Source organism: Lactuca virosa, chromosome 4 (genome assembly GCF_052849685.1).
Source record: "Lactuca virosa cultivar CGN04683 chromosome 4, Lactuca_virosa_CGN04683_v6, whole genome shotgun sequence".
Lineage (NCBI taxonomy): Eukaryota > Viridiplantae > Streptophyta > Magnoliopsida > Asterales > Asteraceae > Lactuca > Lactuca virosa.
In genome coordinates, this window is record NC_136429.1 from 88839542 (window position 1) to 88861375 (window position 21834).

General features: G+C 31.3%; 2 protein-coding genes across 4 annotated transcripts; both read left to right on the forward strand.

Moving 5' to 3' along the window:
- Positions 1–216: 216 nt before the first annotated feature.
- On the forward strand, positions 217–3210 carry LOC145106190 (malate dehydrogenase, cytoplasmic-like). 2 transcript variants are annotated; one of them, XM_079043210.1, is made up of 7 exons: positions 217–499; positions 1241–1399; positions 1487–1662; positions 1818–2095; positions 2280–2415; positions 2555–2666; positions 2996–3209. In XM_079043210.1, exons 2-7 carry the CDS (start codon positions 1267–1269, stop codon positions 3088–3090), a joined length of 930 nt encoding a protein of 309 aa, XP_078899336.1. In that variant the 5' UTR covers positions 217–499; positions 1241–1266; the 3' UTR covers positions 3091–3209. The 2 variants fall into 2 exon arrangements, with proteins under 2 accessions (XP_078899336.1, XP_078899334.1); XM_079043208.1 differs by lacking the exon at positions 217–499 and adding an exon at positions 696–938 and having other exon boundaries at positions 2996–3210.
- Positions 3211–11303: 8093 nt separating this feature from the next.
- Positions 11304–18610, forward strand: HUB1 (histone mono-ubiquitination 1). Of its 2 annotated transcripts, XM_079043213.1 has the most exons (19): positions 11304–11435; positions 11665–11793; positions 12481–12642; positions 12727–12814; positions 12917–13141; positions 13232–13393; positions 13856–14046; positions 14140–14223; positions 14314–14433; positions 14512–14698; positions 14803–14963; positions 15059–15130; positions 15235–15311; positions 15410–15677; positions 15764–15850; positions 17348–17485; positions 17640–17842; positions 17945–18110; positions 18196–18610. In XM_079043213.1, exons 2-19 carry the CDS (start codon positions 11680–11682, stop codon positions 18325–18327), a joined length of 2637 nt encoding a protein of 878 aa, XP_078899339.1. In that variant the 5' UTR covers positions 11304–11435; positions 11665–11679; the 3' UTR covers positions 18328–18610. The 2 variants fall into 2 exon arrangements, with proteins under 2 accessions (XP_078899339.1, XP_078899338.1); XM_079043212.1 differs by having other exon boundaries at positions 11308–11793.
- The last annotated feature ends 3224 nt before the right edge of the window (positions 18611–21834 follow it).

The following is a 21834-nucleotide window of genomic DNA, read 5'->3' on the forward strand; positions in this document are numbered from 1 at the left end:
AATAAATATTTTAATAATGCTTATTTTTTTTTCGCAAATGTCATCTATATAAAAAGATGTGACATCTTAAAAAAAAAGGTATGTCAGCTAAAAATCACATTGTGATATGTGAGAAAGATCGCTATTTAGGTGCGATTTTGATTTAAAAAAAACTTTATTATTACTGTATTATTTAGAAATTAGTAAATGGATAGACATATTTGTTTTTTTTTTTCTCAATTTTTTTTTTCGTCTTCTGATCACAATCAAAATTTAAAGTAGCAGTCGATTAAGTTGGCTCCTAAAGGTGAGGATGATGCCGACAGATCTTTTAACGGAGTTCGTTTTCGTTCTTGATAGTTGAAACCCGTGTTATCAACCAACTTTCTCACAACACGTAACCAGCCATCAGTTTCGTGTTTCTAAATTATTATCATCACCATTCAGAAAGTTTATCAGTTTTTTCCAGTTTCAGAATCATGGCCATGAATCCAATCCGGGTAGTGTCACGGGAGCTGAGGTAACTTTTCATTCTGCCCATCATCCTACACATACACATATACACTAAATGCACATTATCACATAATGCTTTCCTCTATCTTCAAGTCATCTTTCTCAAGACTCCATTAATCACGTTGCATTGCTTATGGGCTTTGTATTGGTATTCCTCAATTAGGGTTTCTTTGCCTTGCCCACCAGGTGTTTGATAAATTCCTTCTGTCAGAGTTGGGTTGGCCTGTGAATGATTTTTGTATAAATAAATGTTGTTTTCGTAGAAGAACTCTCATTGTGTCTTGTTTGTTTTGATTTATTAAACCAAATGGAGAATTTGGAGATTGTTCAGAAAGTTGGAATTGTTTTGGTTTGTGTGTATTTGTCATGGAGGATCATTAGATACATATGGAGCTTTTTGGATGTCGAAAAAGATCCTCTTATTGTGCTTGTTACTGGGGCTGCAGGCATGTCTTTTGGTCAACTTTTCATTCTTATGAAAAGAAAACTATTCATTTTATAAAACTGTTTTCAAGATTAGAAATTGTCAATTCCAGTTCAGGAATTCATCAATCACTTATACATTGTGCAAACAAAGCTGTACATTATCCAGATTTCATCCATTTCTACTCTGAAAAAGAAGTCCTGGAATTTTTTTGTTTTTACTTTTTCCAACATTGGCTCTTTAGTATTCTCCTAGATATAAGTGGAGTTTTACTCTTATATATTATTTCTTGATTAATTAATTTCCAATGAACTTATGTCACAGGCCAAATAGCCTATGCCCTATTTCCAATGATCGCAAAAGGGGCAATGTTGGGTCCAGATCAACCAGTAATTCTACACATGCTTGATATTGAGCCTGCTGGTGACATCTTGAAAGCGGTAAAATTGGAACTAATGGATGGAGCATTCCCTCTTCTCAAAGGTTAACTTTCTAAACATATTGATTGTGATTGTCAAGTGTAATTTCTTATCTAAAGTTAATTTTTGTTATTTGTTATGTATCTTTTAGGTGTTATTACCACAACCGATGTTATTGAAGCTTGTAAAGGTGTCGATATTGCAATCATGCTTGGTGGATTCCCTCGTAGAAAAGGAAATAGTAACAAAGATTTAATATCCAAGAATATTGGTATATACAAAGCTCAAGCTTCAGCCTTGGAACAACATGCAGATACAAATTGCAAGGTTTGTCAGACAGACACACCCTGTGTACCTGATTTACATCTCACATGATACACTATCTGGGATGGGGTTGGGCCATCTCAGAAGAATAAAGATATCTGATTATTTGTTTTGTTTATTAGACCTAAATTTTTTTAGATTGATATTCAATTATGCAGGTTCTTGTGGTTGCTAATCCTGCAAATACGAACGCGCTCATCTTGAAAGAATACGCGCCTTCAATCCCCGAAGAGAATATCACATCCCTCACAAGACTTGATCATAATCGTGCGTTAAACCAATTATCTGAAAATCTAAATGTCCATGTTGGTGATGTAAAAAATGTTATTATGTGGGGAAATCACTCCTCAAATCAATATCCGGACGCTAATCATGCTATGGTCAACATTGGTGTTGGTCATAAATCCGTGAAAGAACTTGTTGCCGATGATAATTGGTAGCTCTTCACTTTTTTCTCAAATTTATGTTTAAAGTTTTAGCAGTCGCAGTGTAGAAATTTCAATTCCAATGTGGATTGTCTTCTGGTGTGTACCTGATTTACATCAAAATAACCCTTTTTGTAGAATGACTTTTTATTTTGAAATTTTTTATTCCTTGTAATGATATTGATTATGATTTAGGTTGAACACGGAGTTCATAACAAATGTGCAACGAAGAGGTGAAGTTATAATAAAATCTAGAAGGTTGTCTAGTGCATTATCAGCTGCAAGTGCTACGTGTGATCATATGCGCGATTGGATTCTTGGTACTCCTAAGGTTTGATTGCTTCTTCTTTGTTTTCTTGTTTTGCTTTCTTTTATCATTTCTCGAATATTTTATTATTATTATTATTATTATTATTATTATTATTATTATTATTATTATTATTATTTGATTTTGCAATTTTGGGAGGTAGGGAACATGGGTGTCGATGGGAGTTTATTCTGACGGGTCGTATGGTATCCAACCGGGACTAATTTATTCGTTCCCCGTCACTTGTGAGAAAGGCGAATGGTCAATTGTTCAAGGTATGTTTCCAATAAACATTATTTTAGCATAAAAAAACTTACACTATATGCAAAAGATAGCAACGTACTTTTAATATTTGTTAATTATAGCATCCTACTTTCATTTCTTTTTCTATTATGACATTGTACTTGCTTTTTTTTCTCATAATAAGCATTAAGCAATAAAAATCTACTTAATTATAATATCCTTATTGTTTTTAGAGTTCAATTGAGGTTATATTGATATGTGCAAAAAGACCCATGTATGACATGTAGATGGAATTGTGAAATTGTAAAATGTGAATATATTTAGAATTTGTATTGAGTAATTATTTTGCAATGGTGTGTAGGACTAAAGATTGATAAGTTTGCAAGGGAGAAGATGGATGCTCTAGAAAAAGAGCTCATTGAGGAAAAAAACTTTGCCTACTCATGCCTCCATTGATAATCAATCTTATGTGTAATAGGAAAATGAGTAGTTTTTATATTATCATATCTGTATAAATTCTAAATAAGTTATCGAACATGAACCATTAAAGATTGTTGGTGTATCTATATTTATATTTTGTCATGTTGCTTTTCCTAGGAGTTGAGTGTCTTGACCATAAATCTAACAACTTCAATTCTCTAAAGAACACCGTTTTTAGAATTCACAAGTTAGATGTAGTTTATTTGTGTAAGTATTACCATTAAGGGCTTCCCTATTCCCCATTGATTATAAAATTTCATCTTAATAAATCTTTAAGAATTTAATTTAGCCCTTGTGCCCATGGAGGTTTGTCTGCAGTGACTCCAGGGCATGAGGCAAAGCCTCATGTTTGTAGCGGGGGATTAGTCGGTGCGTGAAAGCTGACCCGGAAACCCTCGTTAGGGAAGTTCCCTTAAAAAAAATAGAATTTAATTCATGTTATACAGATTATAAATAAGTTTTTTTCACATAAGATAATAAACTAATAATTGGCGGTATTAACCTTTTATTACAAAAAATAAGAAATTTACCTACAATAATTGTCTATATAACTTATATACGGGATAATTATGAGTGTACCCACATCTCGATGTTAAGGCTATGTTTGACAAACCATAATTAACTTATTTTTTCAGTTTTTTAAGGTTGTTATGTTTGATAAACCATAAATTAGCTTATAATCTAACTTTTTAAAAAACTATTTATACTCGCTTTTCGACGAGCTTACTGAATGTTTTAAAATTCTACAAGATATACCATTTATTAATAATATAAAAAAAGTCGATCTTCTACATGTTTTATGTCATTTTATATATTTTAGATAGTTTTGCCAAAACGTGGACTAAACTGTTATTTTTAAAACTATTTAAGTATTTAAATATTGTTTTCCAAATTGAAAGAGAACCTCTAAAGACATATGGCTTGGCTTTTGGTTAACCAAATTGGAGCTGGATCAGACGTTAACCACTGCTAGTTGGTAGTTGCCGTCTTACTCTTCCACTTCTACCTTTTTATAATTTTATAGATACCAAATCTGGACAATTTTTGTAATTTTACTATTATAAAAAGATCATGTCTATAATTTTACAAATTAAACACAAAGATTAATTCTATAATATTTGCATTTTACCAAAATAGAGATCATTTATGTAATTTTACTATTAAACATAGACTATTTCTATAATTCTACAAATTAAAAACAGTTATGGTCATTTGGACCATTTATGAAATTTTAATATTACATAGGGACCATAGTTGCAAATAAAAAACACCATTGCTTGATGTAGTTGGGACTGGGAACAACAAAACACCACATCATAAATCTTAATGGCCATAATAATCGTCATTAACTAGTTTCAATTTTAAACAAATTTTTAGTTATATTTTTTCGTTTTCTAAATATGACTTGGTTTTTTCAGTTGCATTTTCCCTGTGTTTTATAAAATGTTTTGTTTTTATTTTTATTGTGTTTTTCGATGTTGTTTATATTCGTTTTAAAAATATGTCCAAATTTTGATTTAATTCTATATGTTTCTATTAACAACATTACAACTGCTCATTAAAACAATTAAGACCTATCTCTTGGATAGTATTTTTAATTTCTTATACATTAGGTGTAATACTCATGTATTACATGAGTTCATTAAAAAAAATTAAATATAAAATTCTAAACATTTGAGAAGTTTGAATTTATAAAAAAATTAGAAAAATATTGAATTATTAAAATTAAAGTATTTTTTCTCTTTTAAATTTAAACAAATAATTGAGATAAATAAACAAATGAAACTAATGGACTTAATTTAGAAATTTTGAAATTAGAAGGAAAGTTAGTTAATGAAAATGAAAGTATATTTATTACAATTAATAATTTAATTAAATATTATATGAAATTTAATAAAAATGAAACAACCACAAAATGTCACGTGGAAAAAATTTAATTGAAAATAACCACAAAATGACATGTGACAAAATCAATGAGAGTGTGACATATGACAAAAAGTTCTTTATTTATTAGGGATGATTGTCATCAATATTTGAATTAAATAATTTAATTACGTAGAATGATAATGAGTCGTTTGATAGTTGTTGACCGAGTTAGAACTTAAGTTCACATCTGATTGAAACAATGTTGTTTGATTATATTTTTGATTGACTCCGATGAACGATGAAAAATAATCATATTACCCTTATATTGTCTCTTGTATATATTAATATCAAAAGTAGACTACATTCTTATTTCTCACAATATATTCATACATGATCAACATATGTAACTTAAATATCATAAGTTTATTAAAATTTACACACTACAATACCCTTCTAAAGACAATAAATAAACTTTTTATATAAAAAGTTATAAAAATGTAAACTTCAAAGTACAACAACACACAATTAAAACCCATCAACATCGAGTCAGCAACAATAACCAACATAAAATTAATAACCAAAGCTGACCAAAAATACCAATGAACTTTGTTACTATCACGCGTAACATCGACGTACTTTTAACATCCCACCAAAGTCATCATACTTGTATCGTATCTTCTTGGGGACAGTAAATTGATTACCAAATAAAGTAAAAAAATAAAGCAATTAAACAAAGTGACTTATTCTAACACAATTAACATAGTAGAATATCAATCATAGAAAATTTGATTCCAATGAATACATAAAAACAACCGACTAGAATCCACTAATGAATCAACTTCACAAAATAAGTTGTCGATAATAAATTGCTTAAAAATCAATAATTTTTTCATTAAATCTGGTTTTAACAAAAAACTAGATGAGAACTTCCAAAAGTGTCAACGAGATTGCAGATGGTACTGAAGAATCCTCGAACTAAACGTGATTGCAGAGGCATCAAGGTGTTGATGGAGGTTTTGTAGAGGCATCAACAACCATGTGATTGTTACAACACCCAGTTTCGGGATGTTTCTTATTTTGGACTGACGGATTTTAATTTAATAAAAAAAGGTCTCGAGCTTAAAGGGATGAAGTTTGGACCTTAAAATAATGAGGTTATTGGGCTAAGAGTTTAAGACTTTGGACAAAAGGTTGAGTTTTGGGTTGAAAGGCAACTTGGGCTTAAGCTGAATTGGGCCTTGCTGGGTCACGCTTTTCACGGCATGACACATAACGTATCATGACGTGAAAGTTGTGCAGCTCAAGCCCATTTCATTTTTAGGGTTTTATTCCATGTTTAATGGTGTTACCTATGTGTTTTGGGATCATTCCTTACCCTAACCCTAGCCCCCTTTGTTGAGTTGTAACCTTATCTTCCATTTTATGAAGCTTGAATATGATGGAAATGTTCTTTGGAGCAAGAATGTGTGGAGCAAGAATGCGTGGTTCAAGTTCATATCCAACAAGCTTTTCTCATCGTTGGACCTTGGTGAGCATAAATCTTTTACCTTTATGTTTTTATCTCATAGATCTAAGTTTTGGATGATCTTGTGATCTTTTTTGGCACCAAATCCTTATGTTGTTGGATTTTGTTGAACTTCATAGCTCTTTAATGTTGTATTATGCTTATGGACCTTTCATGTTGGAGAAAATGGTCCATGCAAGGGTTCTTTTGAGTCTATACACAAGTTATGACCTCTTTGAGAGATTAATGGACGTAGGGTTTAAGATCTTGCTTGATTAAGTCATTGGAATGGATAAAGTTGGAAACTTTATCCATTAAGACCATTGTGTGATTCAGATATGAGATTTAGAGGTTCTGGACTTAATGAATTAAGTCCTTAAAGTGGAAGGTTGTTAAGCCAGATATCATGACATGACCTGTTGTGGGTCATGTGCGATTTTGGAGAATTCCCAACTACTTTGTCTTCAAAGGTTGTTATACTTTCTTATTCTTTGTTTATGTTTAATTATGCCGAATTTTAAACTATAATTGGACTATTTTTCAATAAAAACCCAACAAATACATGGGTAAGTCACTGGATGACTATAACGACATTTTAAGAGTACTTGAGAAGAACTAAGAGAATTATATGAGATAATCAGTTTAGAAAAAGATCTTTATGTAACGAGCCATACAAGATGCTAACTTTATTATATATATATATATATATATATATATATATATATATATATATTGTAATTGGATTATGACTTCATTATGGAATGAAGAGAAGGTTTTGTTGGAATGAGGTCCAATAAAAACAAAATAGAACAGGATGCTACAAAATAAGAATACACTACTTTAGAAGTTGTAATCACATATGATTGGATAAATAAATTTATTGAAAAACTATGTTGAATCCTACCATTCAAGGATCACAAAGAAATCTTTTGTGAGTTCATGAGTATACTTAATCAAGCTAAGAGACTCTAAATCACATCAGAACACCAATCATATTTCGCAATATATTTAAATATAATTAGAATAAAGTTAAATATGGAGATGATCGTATTCACAAAATTCACACAAATTAAATTTAGTCAGACCCATTAATAAAGTCGTTTCTTAAGCTAAGTATGAATGGTCACACTTCAACTATAATACTTTGTTATTCTAAAAATGGGATTTGATTTTGATTTAGTATTTATATATTAGAGCATTGTGACAACAACTATTACTTATTGTTTTGATATATTGGGATATGATCTTCGCAAAAATACTTGTTGTATTATATATTAACATGTTTAATCCACGAATAATATTATTATTCTAAAATCTCATAGTCGATCATAATTGTGTGGAAAATTACGAAGCAAGACTAATATGAATTAGATTGGTTAACTTTCACCAGATGAAAGTGGGCAAGAGACTGTAACCAAGGTTCATAGGTACTTGTCACTGGTATTGAACGGGCCCATATACATATCATGTCATGGATCGATATCATGAGTGATACATGATAAAAATGTACTATCTTTTGTATCCGTAATACGTGAGATACATATGATAGTGGGACTTAAATATAGGGAGTGTTATGCTTTGATATGGTCAAACATTGATCCTTAACCGAGCAGTCATAAAAAGCCATTTTCAAATGTAGTGTGAACTATTTAAGAGGCTTATGTAGTCAATATGAGATTTGTTCCTCTTATGTGTTGAGAGTTAGACATCTATCGTGTGGTACCCAACGTTGAACACCAAATAAGATTGATTGCGATCCAAGTCTCATGTTCAACATGATGTCTATAACAAATGGATAACCGATAAACTTACCTTATACATCAATTGTAGCTTTGAGCTTTTAGGAATTGGATGTTGATGAATGACATTCTTCGTCATATGTTATTAGGGGCAGTGAAATGTTCCTAGACGGTCATCATTGTCTATATCGATTAATATATGACGAATCTTGTGCAATGGGAGATTGAAAGATCTTTATGCCCAAGAGTCATTATATAATGATATTGCTAATGCCATATGATCCTATAGGGTCTCACCTTATATCAAGTTACCACTAATTGATTATTTATTAGAGCAAATTTGATTATTAATAAATATCAACACTTGTATTTAATTGGAAAAACATTATTTTATGAAAATAATATTTTTACCAACATATTAAGAATTATTGTTTCTATGAAATAAAAACAAAGAGAACAAAAAATAGTGAATATCATATGATTTGATTTTTAATATTGTGTACAAACATTTTGGACACTTAGAGTAATCATTTGGTTTGATTACAACTAACTAATTGGTGTTTGTGTGTAACACACTCTTCTTGTTGCTTCTTGACTTACAAAACCGTAAGTATGTATGTGTGTGTAAGACTTGAGTGTTCGACTTTCTTACTCGCTCCATACCTTCTTACTTAGACGTGCTTGCACTCTCAAAGAAACATGGTCCTTATGTACTAGTTTGTAAGTATAAAGAATATCATTACAATAGAAATGATTTGATTTTTTGGCACAAAATACTCTCTAAGGGTCTGTCATTTTTCGTAAATGACAATCTCTTTCTCCCTCAATTCTTCTTGCATTTGGTGCTTAGATTAGGTGCATATAAGTTCCTTCTCTTTCAGGTTTATTTGGTATAAATATTAAAGCTTAAGAACCACATATATACAAGTGAAGACTAACATCTTTGGTGGTTGATTCTTGCTTGGCAGATACTTCTAGAGAAACTATTTTTTGAGTAGTTTGCCATCTTCATTAACTTTATCATTGCCAACATGAACCAAAGTCTTTAAAGGTTGTAAACTTCTTCTTTTCCAAGGTTGTTTTAATCTTCATAAGTTTTGCAAAATGATCATTGGTGGGTAAATTGGTCTTAGTCTCTTCAAATGTAAAATTGTTTTTGTTAATAATCACGTCAAGTTTGACACCATAATTAGACTATTTTTTTGAGTAAAACCCAACAAAATGTAACTGAAAAAGTAAACCATTTTATAAATATAAAATATACATAAATTAGAAATAAGACAATTATGAATTACAGGGGCGCAAACATATTTTGGGTCTAGGGATAAATGGATAAAAAGACCATTTAAAGACACAAGTATATCAAACAATGTAATTTTTTTTACTAATTTAAAGAAAAATACTTCATGTGACATTTTAGATACAAAATCATTAATAATAGTATCGAGATAAAAGAAACATTGGTTTAGAGGTTGTAGTGTGCCTTCTATCCAGTTGGTCGTGAGTTCGAATCCAAGGAAGTCAGTTTTCTTCGTCATTTTGAAAAAATAATCATGTATAACATATCTTTATCCATACACAAAATAGTCAAATTATTCAACATTTCTTATGACATCGATGACTTATCTCTTTTATAAATTCAACTTTGAAAAACTTATCTCTACAGGGCTACAATGACAAAAATGGTTAATATGTTTCTATATGCAATGATATTCTAACCGTTAATTCTTAGCAATTAAGACGACATAATCGACTTATTTATCCATTATGTCGTTTATTGATTGCTTCATAGGTCGTTAGTTTATAATTCGTCACTTTGATATCCCCATTTTGGTTGTATCTACCCACCTTCTTTATGCACAACGATTATTATATGTATGATATTGCTTCTTTTTGCTTCCGGTAATGTGTCAAACTTGGGCATTTAAATTTGGCTCATTCTCGCTTCTTTTTCCGCATAAAGTAGATTAATGATTATATATTAATTTACATAGACCAATTTTTTTTGCTCCCTTGAAATGATAGGACATAGATAGTCGGTATTTCGCCCACCTTGTCAATAATAATAGTAACAATGATAATATTATTATAGTTATAATAATAATCATACCAACTTTTTGGAAAAGCAGATACAAAAAAAATTAAGCAGATACAATGATAATATTATTATAGTTATAATAATGTTAGTGGTTTACTAGAAATAAATAAAAAAAATTATATATATTTTTAAAACATAATGTATTGACTTAATGATGATCTGCTAACAAACATATGAATTTTTTTTGAAACATTTACAATTATTAGCGTTCTTATGTGTAATTTTACTTCGTAAAACTCAACTAAGCAATCCCATATGTAATTACAACTACTATAAATTTAAGAACTACAACAAAGGATCACATTTAACCTCTATATAATCAAAAGATTAAAGTCAAGATTAAAGTCAATTATTATTTTTTTAGTCGGTTTGCTCGTGTCACAGGTGGTAAACATATATTAAGGCTAAGGGCGGGAGTGGTATTGAGTATACCGAGCTCCAACTCAGCTCCAACAAGGAAGAAATGGAGGAAGAATATCGAAAGAAGAGAAAGGGTAGGCTGCCTAGTGGGGAAAAGAAAGGAGAAAAAAGAAAGAGACTTGACTTGCCACTGCCGAGTTGCCCTTCCGAGCTCGTCATGCTCAGTTTAGGTGCCGGTGTTCTCCACATTAGATCCATCGAGCCTCTTCTGAATCAACTCCTTCTAATGACTCACACAACTTGATAAAATTAAAACTAAATTCTAGCATAAAGTCTAAATATATTGTAAAAAAAAAAAACAAAAACCGTATATATTCATAGACAAGTTTCATTCGTATCTTATCCAAGATTGAGTACCATATTTTGACTAAATCAAATCCAAATTAATTGATAAATTGGTTTGTTTGGATCCTAATCATGCATATAATTACTACTTCCTCCCTCAACATCTTGAGTTTGAAGCCATCTGCCTAACTAATATCCACGTGACGTCACAAATACCTGAGGCGTTGGCACGTGCAATACCCCTACGATATTTCCCTAATTCTCCTCGCCCCTTTTTATCATCTATTCAATCGAAAGAACTTCATTTGTAGAGACACAGGGACACATATGCAAACACACATACATATGACTAGAGAGAGAAACAAGCCAAAGAGGGAAGAAGTTCGCAACTTTTATATGCATGATTCATGTAAAACGCCCTTCAATTTCCTGTGAACCTTTTTAGGGTTCTTGTATTCTGTAATTAAAAAAAAAACGATTTTGCCGCGACTTTATTAGGGCTTTCTCAATGATGCATATAATATCATATGTATAAATGGAGTTCAATTTAATAGTTTTACAAATTCTTTCTCGATTGTCGGAGTGTGTACGTAGATTAGGACCAAATTGGGTTTCATTTTCTCATTGATGTCGTATAGGACTAGGTTTTTTCTATGATGGGGGGAACTGGTGAAGCAGACCGCAAACGTCACTTCAGTTCAATATCGTCTCCTACTACCGCTGCTGCTAATAAACATCCATTTGTGCCTTCTTCTGAGGATAAAAAGGTAATTGATCGTTACTTTTACTTTGGTTTTAATAGCTCTAGGTTTTCTAGGGTTTATGCTGAATTCTTGATCGGTTTTTATTGGAGACTTCTATAGAGGTTACATACATGGTAGATCTGTCTGCTAAATTTCTTGATGAAGTTCTAGGGCGTAAGTAGTTGAGTTATAGGACTGTATCTGGCGGGATTTTCTTGATTTAAGTTGATTACAAGTGCATATGTTTCTTCATCTATATAAGAGTTTGGGGAACTTGTGTGGAACTGTTGTCAACCCAACTAAATTAAACCAAAACACTGCTATGTTTAGAATTTGCTTGCTTGTGAATAGTTACATATCTAATTTTATGTTACATTATATGTGAATATTATACAGGCAGATAATTCCATAATCACTTGTGTTAGAGTCAGATGTGATGTTTGATTTGTGATATCCTTTGTTATATAAATATGATATGATGATCTTATTTTCATTAGTTATACTCTGTTCATTAATATAAGCTCACCATGCTTTATGTCTAATTCAGTTCTCTTCTAGTTTGTGGATTAAGTGGATTGAAGCAATTATGTTTTCTTGCTTTAGAGTCCAAGATTAGGATTTGATACTTGAGTGTGGAGCATATCCTATGTTATTTCATAATATTGTATGAAGTACCTCACTTTTGAGAAATGTGTTTTCTTTGGCATGCAGCTTGACACAGTGGTACTGAAATTTCAAAATCAAAAGCTTGTTCAGAAGTTAGAATCACAAAAGGTTGAATGTGTTGCTCTAGAGAACAAGTTCAGTCAACTTAGGGAGAAACAATTGCCATACAACAAAACTTTAGCAGTAGTAGACAAGTCTTGGGACGAGGTATAGCCACTTGAAAACCCCATTCCTTTTATATTTCACTCAAATATCAACTGTTTGATAAACATTTAATTGGCTTTCTAATAGCTAATTGATAAAGTAGAGTCATGCTCTATTCGCACAAAGAATCTGCTGAGTCATGATCGTGGTAACAAACATCATCTGGTTGCAGGGGGTAAGAATTGTCAAACCTTTTCTCTTTCATTTGACTGAAAGGGTAGCTTAATCAGCATCAAACTATGTTTAATGGACTTAAAGTATATAAATTTCTTGGCAGATAATGCATCACCACCTCCAGAGGATGTATTTCTTCACCGACTTCTTGAAAAAGGTGCAACTGAGAGTAGCTCTGCAAATAGCACTCCAAGTCAAATGCAAGAAAATCGAGAGACAGGTGGCAACAAAGTTCAGAATACTTTCTGCAATATTGTTCATGCCATTGATGGTCTATGGGGCATGGAGGATGGACTGTATGCCAAAGCTATAAAGCAACTTCCAGAAGGTTCTAAGACTAATCACACTGATTTACAAGTCATATATGCTGTATGCTTTGGTTATTAACTTGTATTCACAAATATTGTTGTTTGGGTAGGGTCATGCAGACCAGACTCATCTATTGAGTTAGAGAGGGAAGTGAAGAATTTGAGATTGGCAATTGGTGATATGCATATAAAGCACAGATCTTTGGCAAGAGATATGCAGTTCCACCGAGATACTGATGCTAAGAATAAATCAGAGCTTAGACAATTGAAGGGTAACTTTCCATTTCTCTAATCTTTTTTGGTGCAATTTTTTTCATATTAATGCATTGTACTTTGAAAAGTTACCTAGTTATAACATTGTACTTTGAAATAGCTACCAATTTTAGGCTTTTTAGCAGTGGAAATTGCTTTGTATTTGGATGACATTGCTACAATTAAGTAGATTTCTCAAAGTGCAATGCTGTAATAGGAAGAAACGAAAGTTTGATGCTTTAATAAACAAATCAATAAAAGTACATTGCTGTTTCATGTTGAAAGATGTATTAGTAACTCAGGAGCCTGATATAAAGCTAAACCTGCAGTCTATTGAACTTTGAATTTGGCATCTAAGGGACATCTCCTGTTGTATTAATGTCATTTATGCTTCTTGTTTGTATATCAATGTATTGATTACATCATAGGTAACATTGAACTTTGAGATCAATGGTTATATATGATATTTTTTATTTTTGAAGGGGAGCTGGAGTGTACAATTGCAGAATTGGAAGAAAGCAACAAGAACTTGTCTGTCCTGAAAGCAGAGACAGATGCTGCAAAAGGAGCAATTTTCCCTGTAATTCTTGGAAATAAACGAGTTGCTAATGATAGGGCAAGAGAAAAAGAAAAGGATCTACATGATATGGAGTCTTTATTAAAAGAATTACTGGTAGTTTAATAGTGTCCCTTTTTATTTTTTGTTTTATATTCTGGTTTCACAGTAAAGTAATACTAATAAACAGTGGTTTAACATTATGAACAGGATCAAGCTTCTTCGAGACAACAAGAACTTAAGCGTTTACATGAAGAAAGAATGGAAATATTGAAACAATTATCCAGCTTGCAGGTTGGCCTTTTGGTTTTTGATCTTATGGTATTCTATGTCATCACCCGTTTTATGAACATATGTTGTTGATTGTTGAAATTTATGTTACAGAATATCTTAAAGAATTCGAAGGGGATTTTTTCTTCTGAAGCCTTTATCTTAGTGAAAGATCAGATTGCTAAGGCAAGAGGAGATTTAGTCCAGTATCAAGCTTTATTCCAGAAATTGCAGGTTGTCAGTGGTTGGTAGTTAGTTCCCTTTGTTCTCATTTTTTTACACCATACTAAATACCATGTATTTAATATTTAGGTTGAGAAAGACAACCTTGGGTGGAGGGAAAAAGAAGCCAACATGAAGAATGATATAGGGGAGGTTTTGCGTCGATCTTCTTCTGTTTCAGATTCTAGAATTAGTGACCTAAAGATGGAAATACAAAAACAAATCGATGGAAGAAAGTTAATCGAAGCTAAATTAGAAGAAGCTTCTAGAGAACCTGGTATAGATATAATACACAGATAACTTAAAAGTTAAAACTGTTTTGTTTTTAAGCTTTTGAAATCTCATACAATAAGCTGCATACCATGTCTACGTTTGTTTCAGGTAGAAAAGAAATCATTGCAAAGTTTAGAACTTTTGTGTCTTCGTTTCCAGAAGATATGGGAAGTATGCAAACTCAATTAAGAAAACACAAAGAGGCTTCTTCAGATGTTCATTCATTGCGTGCTGATGTTCAATCTCTTTCCACCATTCTTGATAGGAAGGTGGGCCCATCATATGACGTCAATGCTTATGTTATATTTTATAAAAAATCAAAAAGCTGAAACTTTTTGATTTTTTGTTTTTTGTTGTTTCACAGATGAAAGAGCTGGAAGCATTATCTAGTAGATCAGCTGCCCAATCTGCTGAAATACAGAGACTGCATGCAACGGTATGTACTTTAGTTTTTACCTGTAATAGCAATGTACTTATAAGTTTTTGCTGATTTATATTTAATTGATTTATTTTGTCTAAATCAGTTGAACTTTGATATAGATACATGACTTGGAGGAGAGTGACTCAGAATTGAAGCTAATTTTAGACGTGCATAGGCGAGAAACAATCTATTCAAGGTTAACCAACTTTTTTTTTTTTTAATAAATTTGAGCATGGTGGTGTTGGTAGGTAGCTGTTATTATTAGCTTTAATTGAAGAGGTTTATTATTTACAGGGAGTTTATTGAGGCTAGGAACTGTGAGTACAAGGCATGGGCTCATGTTCAGAGCTTGAATTATTCCCTTGATGAGCATAACTTGGAAACACGAGTGAAGACAGCCATTGAAGCTGAAGCAGCATCTCAGCAAATGTTAGCTGCTGCAGAAGCTAAAATTGCTGATTTGAGGCAGAAATTGGAAAAATCTAAAAAGGAAAAATATAAACTCTCGGATGTCTTGAAGTCCAAGCATGAGGAAAATGAGGCTTACCTTTCTGAGATTGAGGTTAGTTGATGGATATCTTGTTATTTATTTATTTATTTATTAATTCTAAATTTGCAATGATGTTGGTTTCTTCTGTGTGCATGCAGACTATTGGGCAGGCATACGATGACATCCAGACTCAAAATCAACAGCTTTTGCAGCAAATAACTGAGAGAGACGACTATAACATTAAGGTAATTACTCTAGCTTTTCAATCAACTATTAAATTACAAATATAGATCTATGCATTTGTCTTGTAAAAGAGATTTAGGTAGTGTTAAGTGGAGAAGGAATGGAATTATTCATTCTATTGTAAAAATCTAAACCTAAAACCGACGGTTTGGGTTTGATGTTTGTCGGTTTTATTTTTGCTTAGCTCTAAATGGAATGAAAATTTTAATATAACCCATTTTTAGAAAATATTCTATGACATCTTTTAAGAATGCCATGATTTTAATTAAATTGTAATTTTATTTTGTAAAAGTAACTAGAAATTACTTTCTTTAGGGTTATCATTGTTTTTTTGAAACTAACTTTTCAAAATGTCTTAAAGTTGCAAAGTAATTGATTTTATATTTTAAAAGTTTAACCAACTCATGTTTTCTGTATAGTTACCTGAGATAACAGATTTTACATCTCAGGTTAAATAGGTCACGCTCTTTCAAATTTTACACTTTTGGCATAAATTTTAAATTTTATTACAAATTGGTCCCAAATCGAGGTTTTTTCTACAAATTTAATTTTCTTTAACTTTTTTTGTAATAGTTTATAAGTTTTTTTCTTAACTTTTTCCAACTTTAATATATTATATATATTACAATATTTTCTTAACTTTGTTTCCAACTTTTGCATTGTACCATATACGTTAGCAAACCAATTTTTCTCCTTGATTGTGCGGCACTTGTCTTTGATGAAATAACACATAGAATTTTGTAAAATATATATATTTTTTTTAGAAGTTGGTTTGCTAATGTATGAGGCAATGCAAAAGTGGGAAAAAAAGTTGATTTGCTAATGTATATGAGGCAATGCAACTTGGAAAAAAAGGTAAGAAGTATTGTAAAATATATTCTTTTAAAAAGTTGGGAAAAAAGTTAAGAAAAAAACATCATAAACCATTAAAAAAATAAATTTATAAAAAAGATTCTGTGTTGAATTCGTAACAAAGTTTTAAAATCTGACCAAAGTTGTAATAAAATTTAAAGTCTAGGCCAAAAGTGTAAGTTTGAAAAAGAGGGGTGACCTATTTAACCTGGGTTAGAAGGTAACCATACAGAAAACATGAGTCGGTTACCCCTTTAAAACATAAAATTGGTTACTTGGCAACTTCTAGACATTTTGAAAAGTTAGTTTCCAAAAAACAATGATAGGATAGTGTTATGTTATTTGCGTTCTAATGAGCTTTTATGATATTTCTTCTTTTTGTCTTTTTACATAAAAATTCCATACTTCTAATTTAATACTGCATAGGAGCGTGTTGAAACCATACCTTGTATTGACATACAATATAAAAGTTTCATATGAAAATTCATTTCATTCCATTCCCATCCAACCAAACAGACTTGGTGTTTTTATTGCTTGCAATTAGTGTTACTTTCTGTATGCCCTGATTATCATATTTCTTTTTGTTCCTGTATTTCGTGTCTTGGAAATCATGTTTTAATATTTACAAGTATTTCATCCTGTTTCAGCTTGTTTTGGAGGGAGTGCGTGCAAGACAGCTAAATGATTCTCTTCTCCTGGATAAAAAAACCACAGAAAGGAAGATCCAACAGGGCAACACATTGATTAATTTCTGTGAAACAAAAGCAGAAAGAATCGAAGATCAGGTACACTACTTAGTACTTCCAAACAACCCTGTTTCCCTTTTCACTTAATGCACAGAAAGAACAACACCACTTATTAGTTAATAGAGAATTCCATCATTGGTTGACTTGACAATCTTGATAGATACTGATACAATGTTTGTGTTTTATGTAACAGACAAAATCATGTTCAGATCATGTCGAGAAGGTGTCTGAAACACGGGTTCAAAAAACAGGCGCTTTGGAAAATACTCAAAGGAGACTGAGCGATGTTAAAAGAACATCCCAGCAGTTAACAGAGTCCTTGGATGAATCACAGAGCAAGGTCGACACAAGTCGAGTCAATCTCATGGATTTGCAGATCCACCTAGAAAAAGAAAGGTAAAAAAGGAATGGAATGAATGGCTCATTCCATTCCCTTGCTGATTCCATTCCCAAGAGTGGCAAAAGAAAGACTTGATTGTTGTGTTGTTTTTCATATAGGTTTGAGAAAAAGAGAGTTGAAGAGGAGTTGGAATGCGCAAGAAGAAAGCATACACGTCTAAGATCACAATTAGACGGGTCTTCGGTTGTTGAAAAGCTTCAACAGGAGCTCAAAGAATACAAAGAAATACTCAAATGCAGCGTTTGCCATGACAGGCCAAAAGAGGTACCTAAAAAGACCAAAATACCCTCTGATTATTATAAAAAAAAAAAAAAAAAGTTAATAGTCCAGTTATTAATTTTATTGGCAGGTGGTGATTACGAAATGTTATCATCTATTTTGCAACACGTGTGTTCAGAAAATCATTGAAACACGGCATCGCAAGTGTCCTCTTTGTGCTGCAAGTTTTGGTCCAAATGATGTCAAACCTGTTTACATCTGAATCCAAACTTTGGGATTCCTATGACCATGTAAAATAATATCAAAAAAAAAAAAAAAAAAACTTTTTCTCCCCACCCCACCCCACAAATCAATATGGGATTTGTTTGTTGCTATTGGTTTTTGGATTTTCTTCATTTTGCATAGTTTGTTTTTAGATTTTAGTGTAGTAGTTTGTCAAAGTTTGTTGTTGGTTTGATTTTTAAATCTTGTTTTTAGCAACACTTATAAGGTATTATCATTTACTACTCATTTCATGAATCAAAAAGTTTTGTTTCAAGTTTCAACTACAAGTACATCTCCATTCACTTGTGAAAACAGTCCACAGTTAAAAGTTGCATTTGGTTCTTTTGATATGATAAAAAGGTTAAGTAGGTACGTTATTGAAAATTGTAAACACTCAACCTATTATCAACCATTATCCTTGAGTATGAAATTTGATTATCTTGAATCATGTCGTAAAAAAATCTGAATTTTGTTGGGTTGTAGAGTCTGATTGCTGCTATTTAAAACTACATATGTGGGTCCTGTTTTAGAGAAAGTTTTTGATATGATATGCCTTTTATTTAGTCAAATTCAGAGCAGTCAAACAGACTTGTAATATCGAACAATCTTTTAGTCTCAACATTTGGATTTGGTGTCAATTTTTAATTATTGTAACGATTTTATTTTTGTAAGCTTGTTTAAAGGTTGTACTTTTAATTGTTTTTAAACCGGCAACCCAAGTCATTACAATACTTTAAAATAGATAAGAAAATTGCAAGAAAAATATATTTGGTACCCAACTTGCAATTTTGAAAAAATATAATTTACTAGGGATATATTTAAAAGAAAGAGATAGAAAGCCATACTTTTTATAGTATGATTTATTAAGTATAGGAGTCACTTTCGAGTATATATATTCTAAAATTTGTATTCCTATTTTAGTTAGGTATTCGGATTCCTTATTGAATCAAAAGTCTACTACACAGGCCTTTAAACGTTTCGTTCCAATGTACTTCGGCTAAATGACAAAACGCTTTTATTGTGCAATTTGTATTTTCATGTGATGTGGATGCTACTCGTACTTATGAAAATAATTTATTACGTAGGGAAATTGTATATCCGAATTTTATAACAAAAGTTAATATTATAAAAAATCTTATATTTTGTGTTTTCTTGATTAAACCATAACCTTATTTTTTTTTTGAAAAAAACCTTGTATTTTTCTATTTTTTTGATTTCGCCATTTTAGTAGTTTTCTTCCAAAGTAACTAGTAAAATGTGAGGGTTTTTTTTTCTTTTTTTTTTCGAAAAAAATATAAAATATTGAGGTTTTTTCAAAAAAAATTAAAAGGTTAAGGGTTTTTTTTGGAAAAAAAAACCTAGTCATTTTTCGGAAAAAATGAAAAGATGCAAGGTATTTTTCAAGAAAAAAATGAAGTTCAGATTCAAAACAACGACATCGATTATAATCATTAGGGCTTATGATAGCGATTTTAGTTCATAGTTAAAGTTTTCCTTTGTCATGTTTTTTTACAAATAGTTAAGCAGGTACTGTATTTCTAATATATGTTTGTAATTAATTTTTTTAACTATCACAACTATGTTTACATCCCAAAGTAAACATAGGTCATCAAATGTTTGCACATATTTAACAATTTTAAGCAAGTGAAATTGCATGAAGTAAAACACAATATTTTACAAATTTTCAAAAAGAAAATTAATATCAACGTAAACTGATAGCAAAAGCCAAAAAGACTCGATTCTTTTGTCATATTTGTAACACAAAAATGATTAAGAAAGAATATTATTAAACACGTTCGTTTTCTCTTGATTTAAAAATAAAAAGTTATTTTTCAAAAGAAGGTTTAATCATTTAAAATTAAATATTGAAAAGGAAAATGTACCAAATAAACATTATAAATTTATAATTCATGTAGAAACGAAGAGTGGTAAAACATATTTACTTTGGAGAAAGATGGATTGGACAATACACGTTTGGAACATATGAGATATATATGTGAGGTCTAAGTCGATAAGAATAGCATTTTCCATTTGTATCAATAGGGTGATATTCCTTTTATTATTTCATGACAAACTATTTCTTATATTCATTCATGAGATGTATGCACCTTTCAACCGCTGTATCAAGGTTGCCTAATCAGGATATGTAATATTATAAGAATCTTTTAAAATATCCATTACAATGATAATTTTATACAGTGCATTTGCATAAAAGAATTATATATATTTTATAAATGAAAGCAACCTAATTTTGAAAAAAAATCCCGTTGCAATCACCGTGCCTTTTCATTAATATATGACATGTATTTTATAGGCATCTTTCCTAAAATAAACTAATGCTTGTGTCTAAAATATAGCAGAAACTCATCTCACAATCATCGCTTAACATTCTAAGTTTAAATCTTGAAATCCTACAAATTCATAGTTCGCTTAAACTAATGCTCTGATACCAACTGTGACATCCCCATTTTCACGGCTAGAAAAGACCGATTTGTTTATGTTTTGTTTGAAAATCAAAGTATACTTTTGAAGAAATATGTTGCTTAATTTGCTCCCAAAAATATGAAAAAGAATTTATCAAAGCATTTCCGAAGAAATGTATTTTCATTATATTAAAAATCTCGGGATGTCATTGTCAATATAAATAAAAAGCATAAACAGAAACAACATAGGCCTTACAACATTCTATTCATTTCTACTGGCCTATAATCCATAATCCCTCATCAGATCATCGCATCTATGCTCTTGTGCCACTACCTGTAATACAAGAAACTGAGTTGGTCAGACTTGGGAGCCTGGTGAGCACATAAGGTTTTCAACCCACAATAATTAAGTTTATTATTTTCATCAGATCAATCAACCCGATTACCCGTTCCCGTTATCCCCACTTCCTATCCCTAAAGTATCTAATTCAAGGGACCTAGCCTAAGGATCATCATCGGAATGACAATACTGCTTAGGGTATTCCTCAACAATATATGTCAGTAAGGCAACCATGAGAGGGATGGAGTACACCGGTGAACACATCGTTCACAAACACCTACAGGTTGCGAGCCTGCCAGCGTTCCACTAGACTATCAAGAATAGTTTGTGGTTGTCATCTATACTCCGCTAGATGACTAAATCAGCTTAAACATTGAGGCCTCTCATCATTTTATTTCATCGCTCATCATCTATTCCATCTACCCATCTTTACCCATCATAATTATAGGTATAAAATACATATACAGTTTAAACTTTAAATCGAATAAAAACATGTATAAATCGTTCATCCAACATAGATATCAAGAACACAGATAATATGCACACATAGCACGTAATTTATATTAAATACTTCATATCTATGTGTAAGATGAAAGTAACTATGCACTCACTTGTTAAAGTGATGACTCTAAACTCGAGCAGCGCTTCGCTTCTAACAATTTTATTTTCCTTCGACGAAACATAACATTATTACCACTAGATTTTAGTCTAATATTATTGCGTTTATTTACGACCGATATTG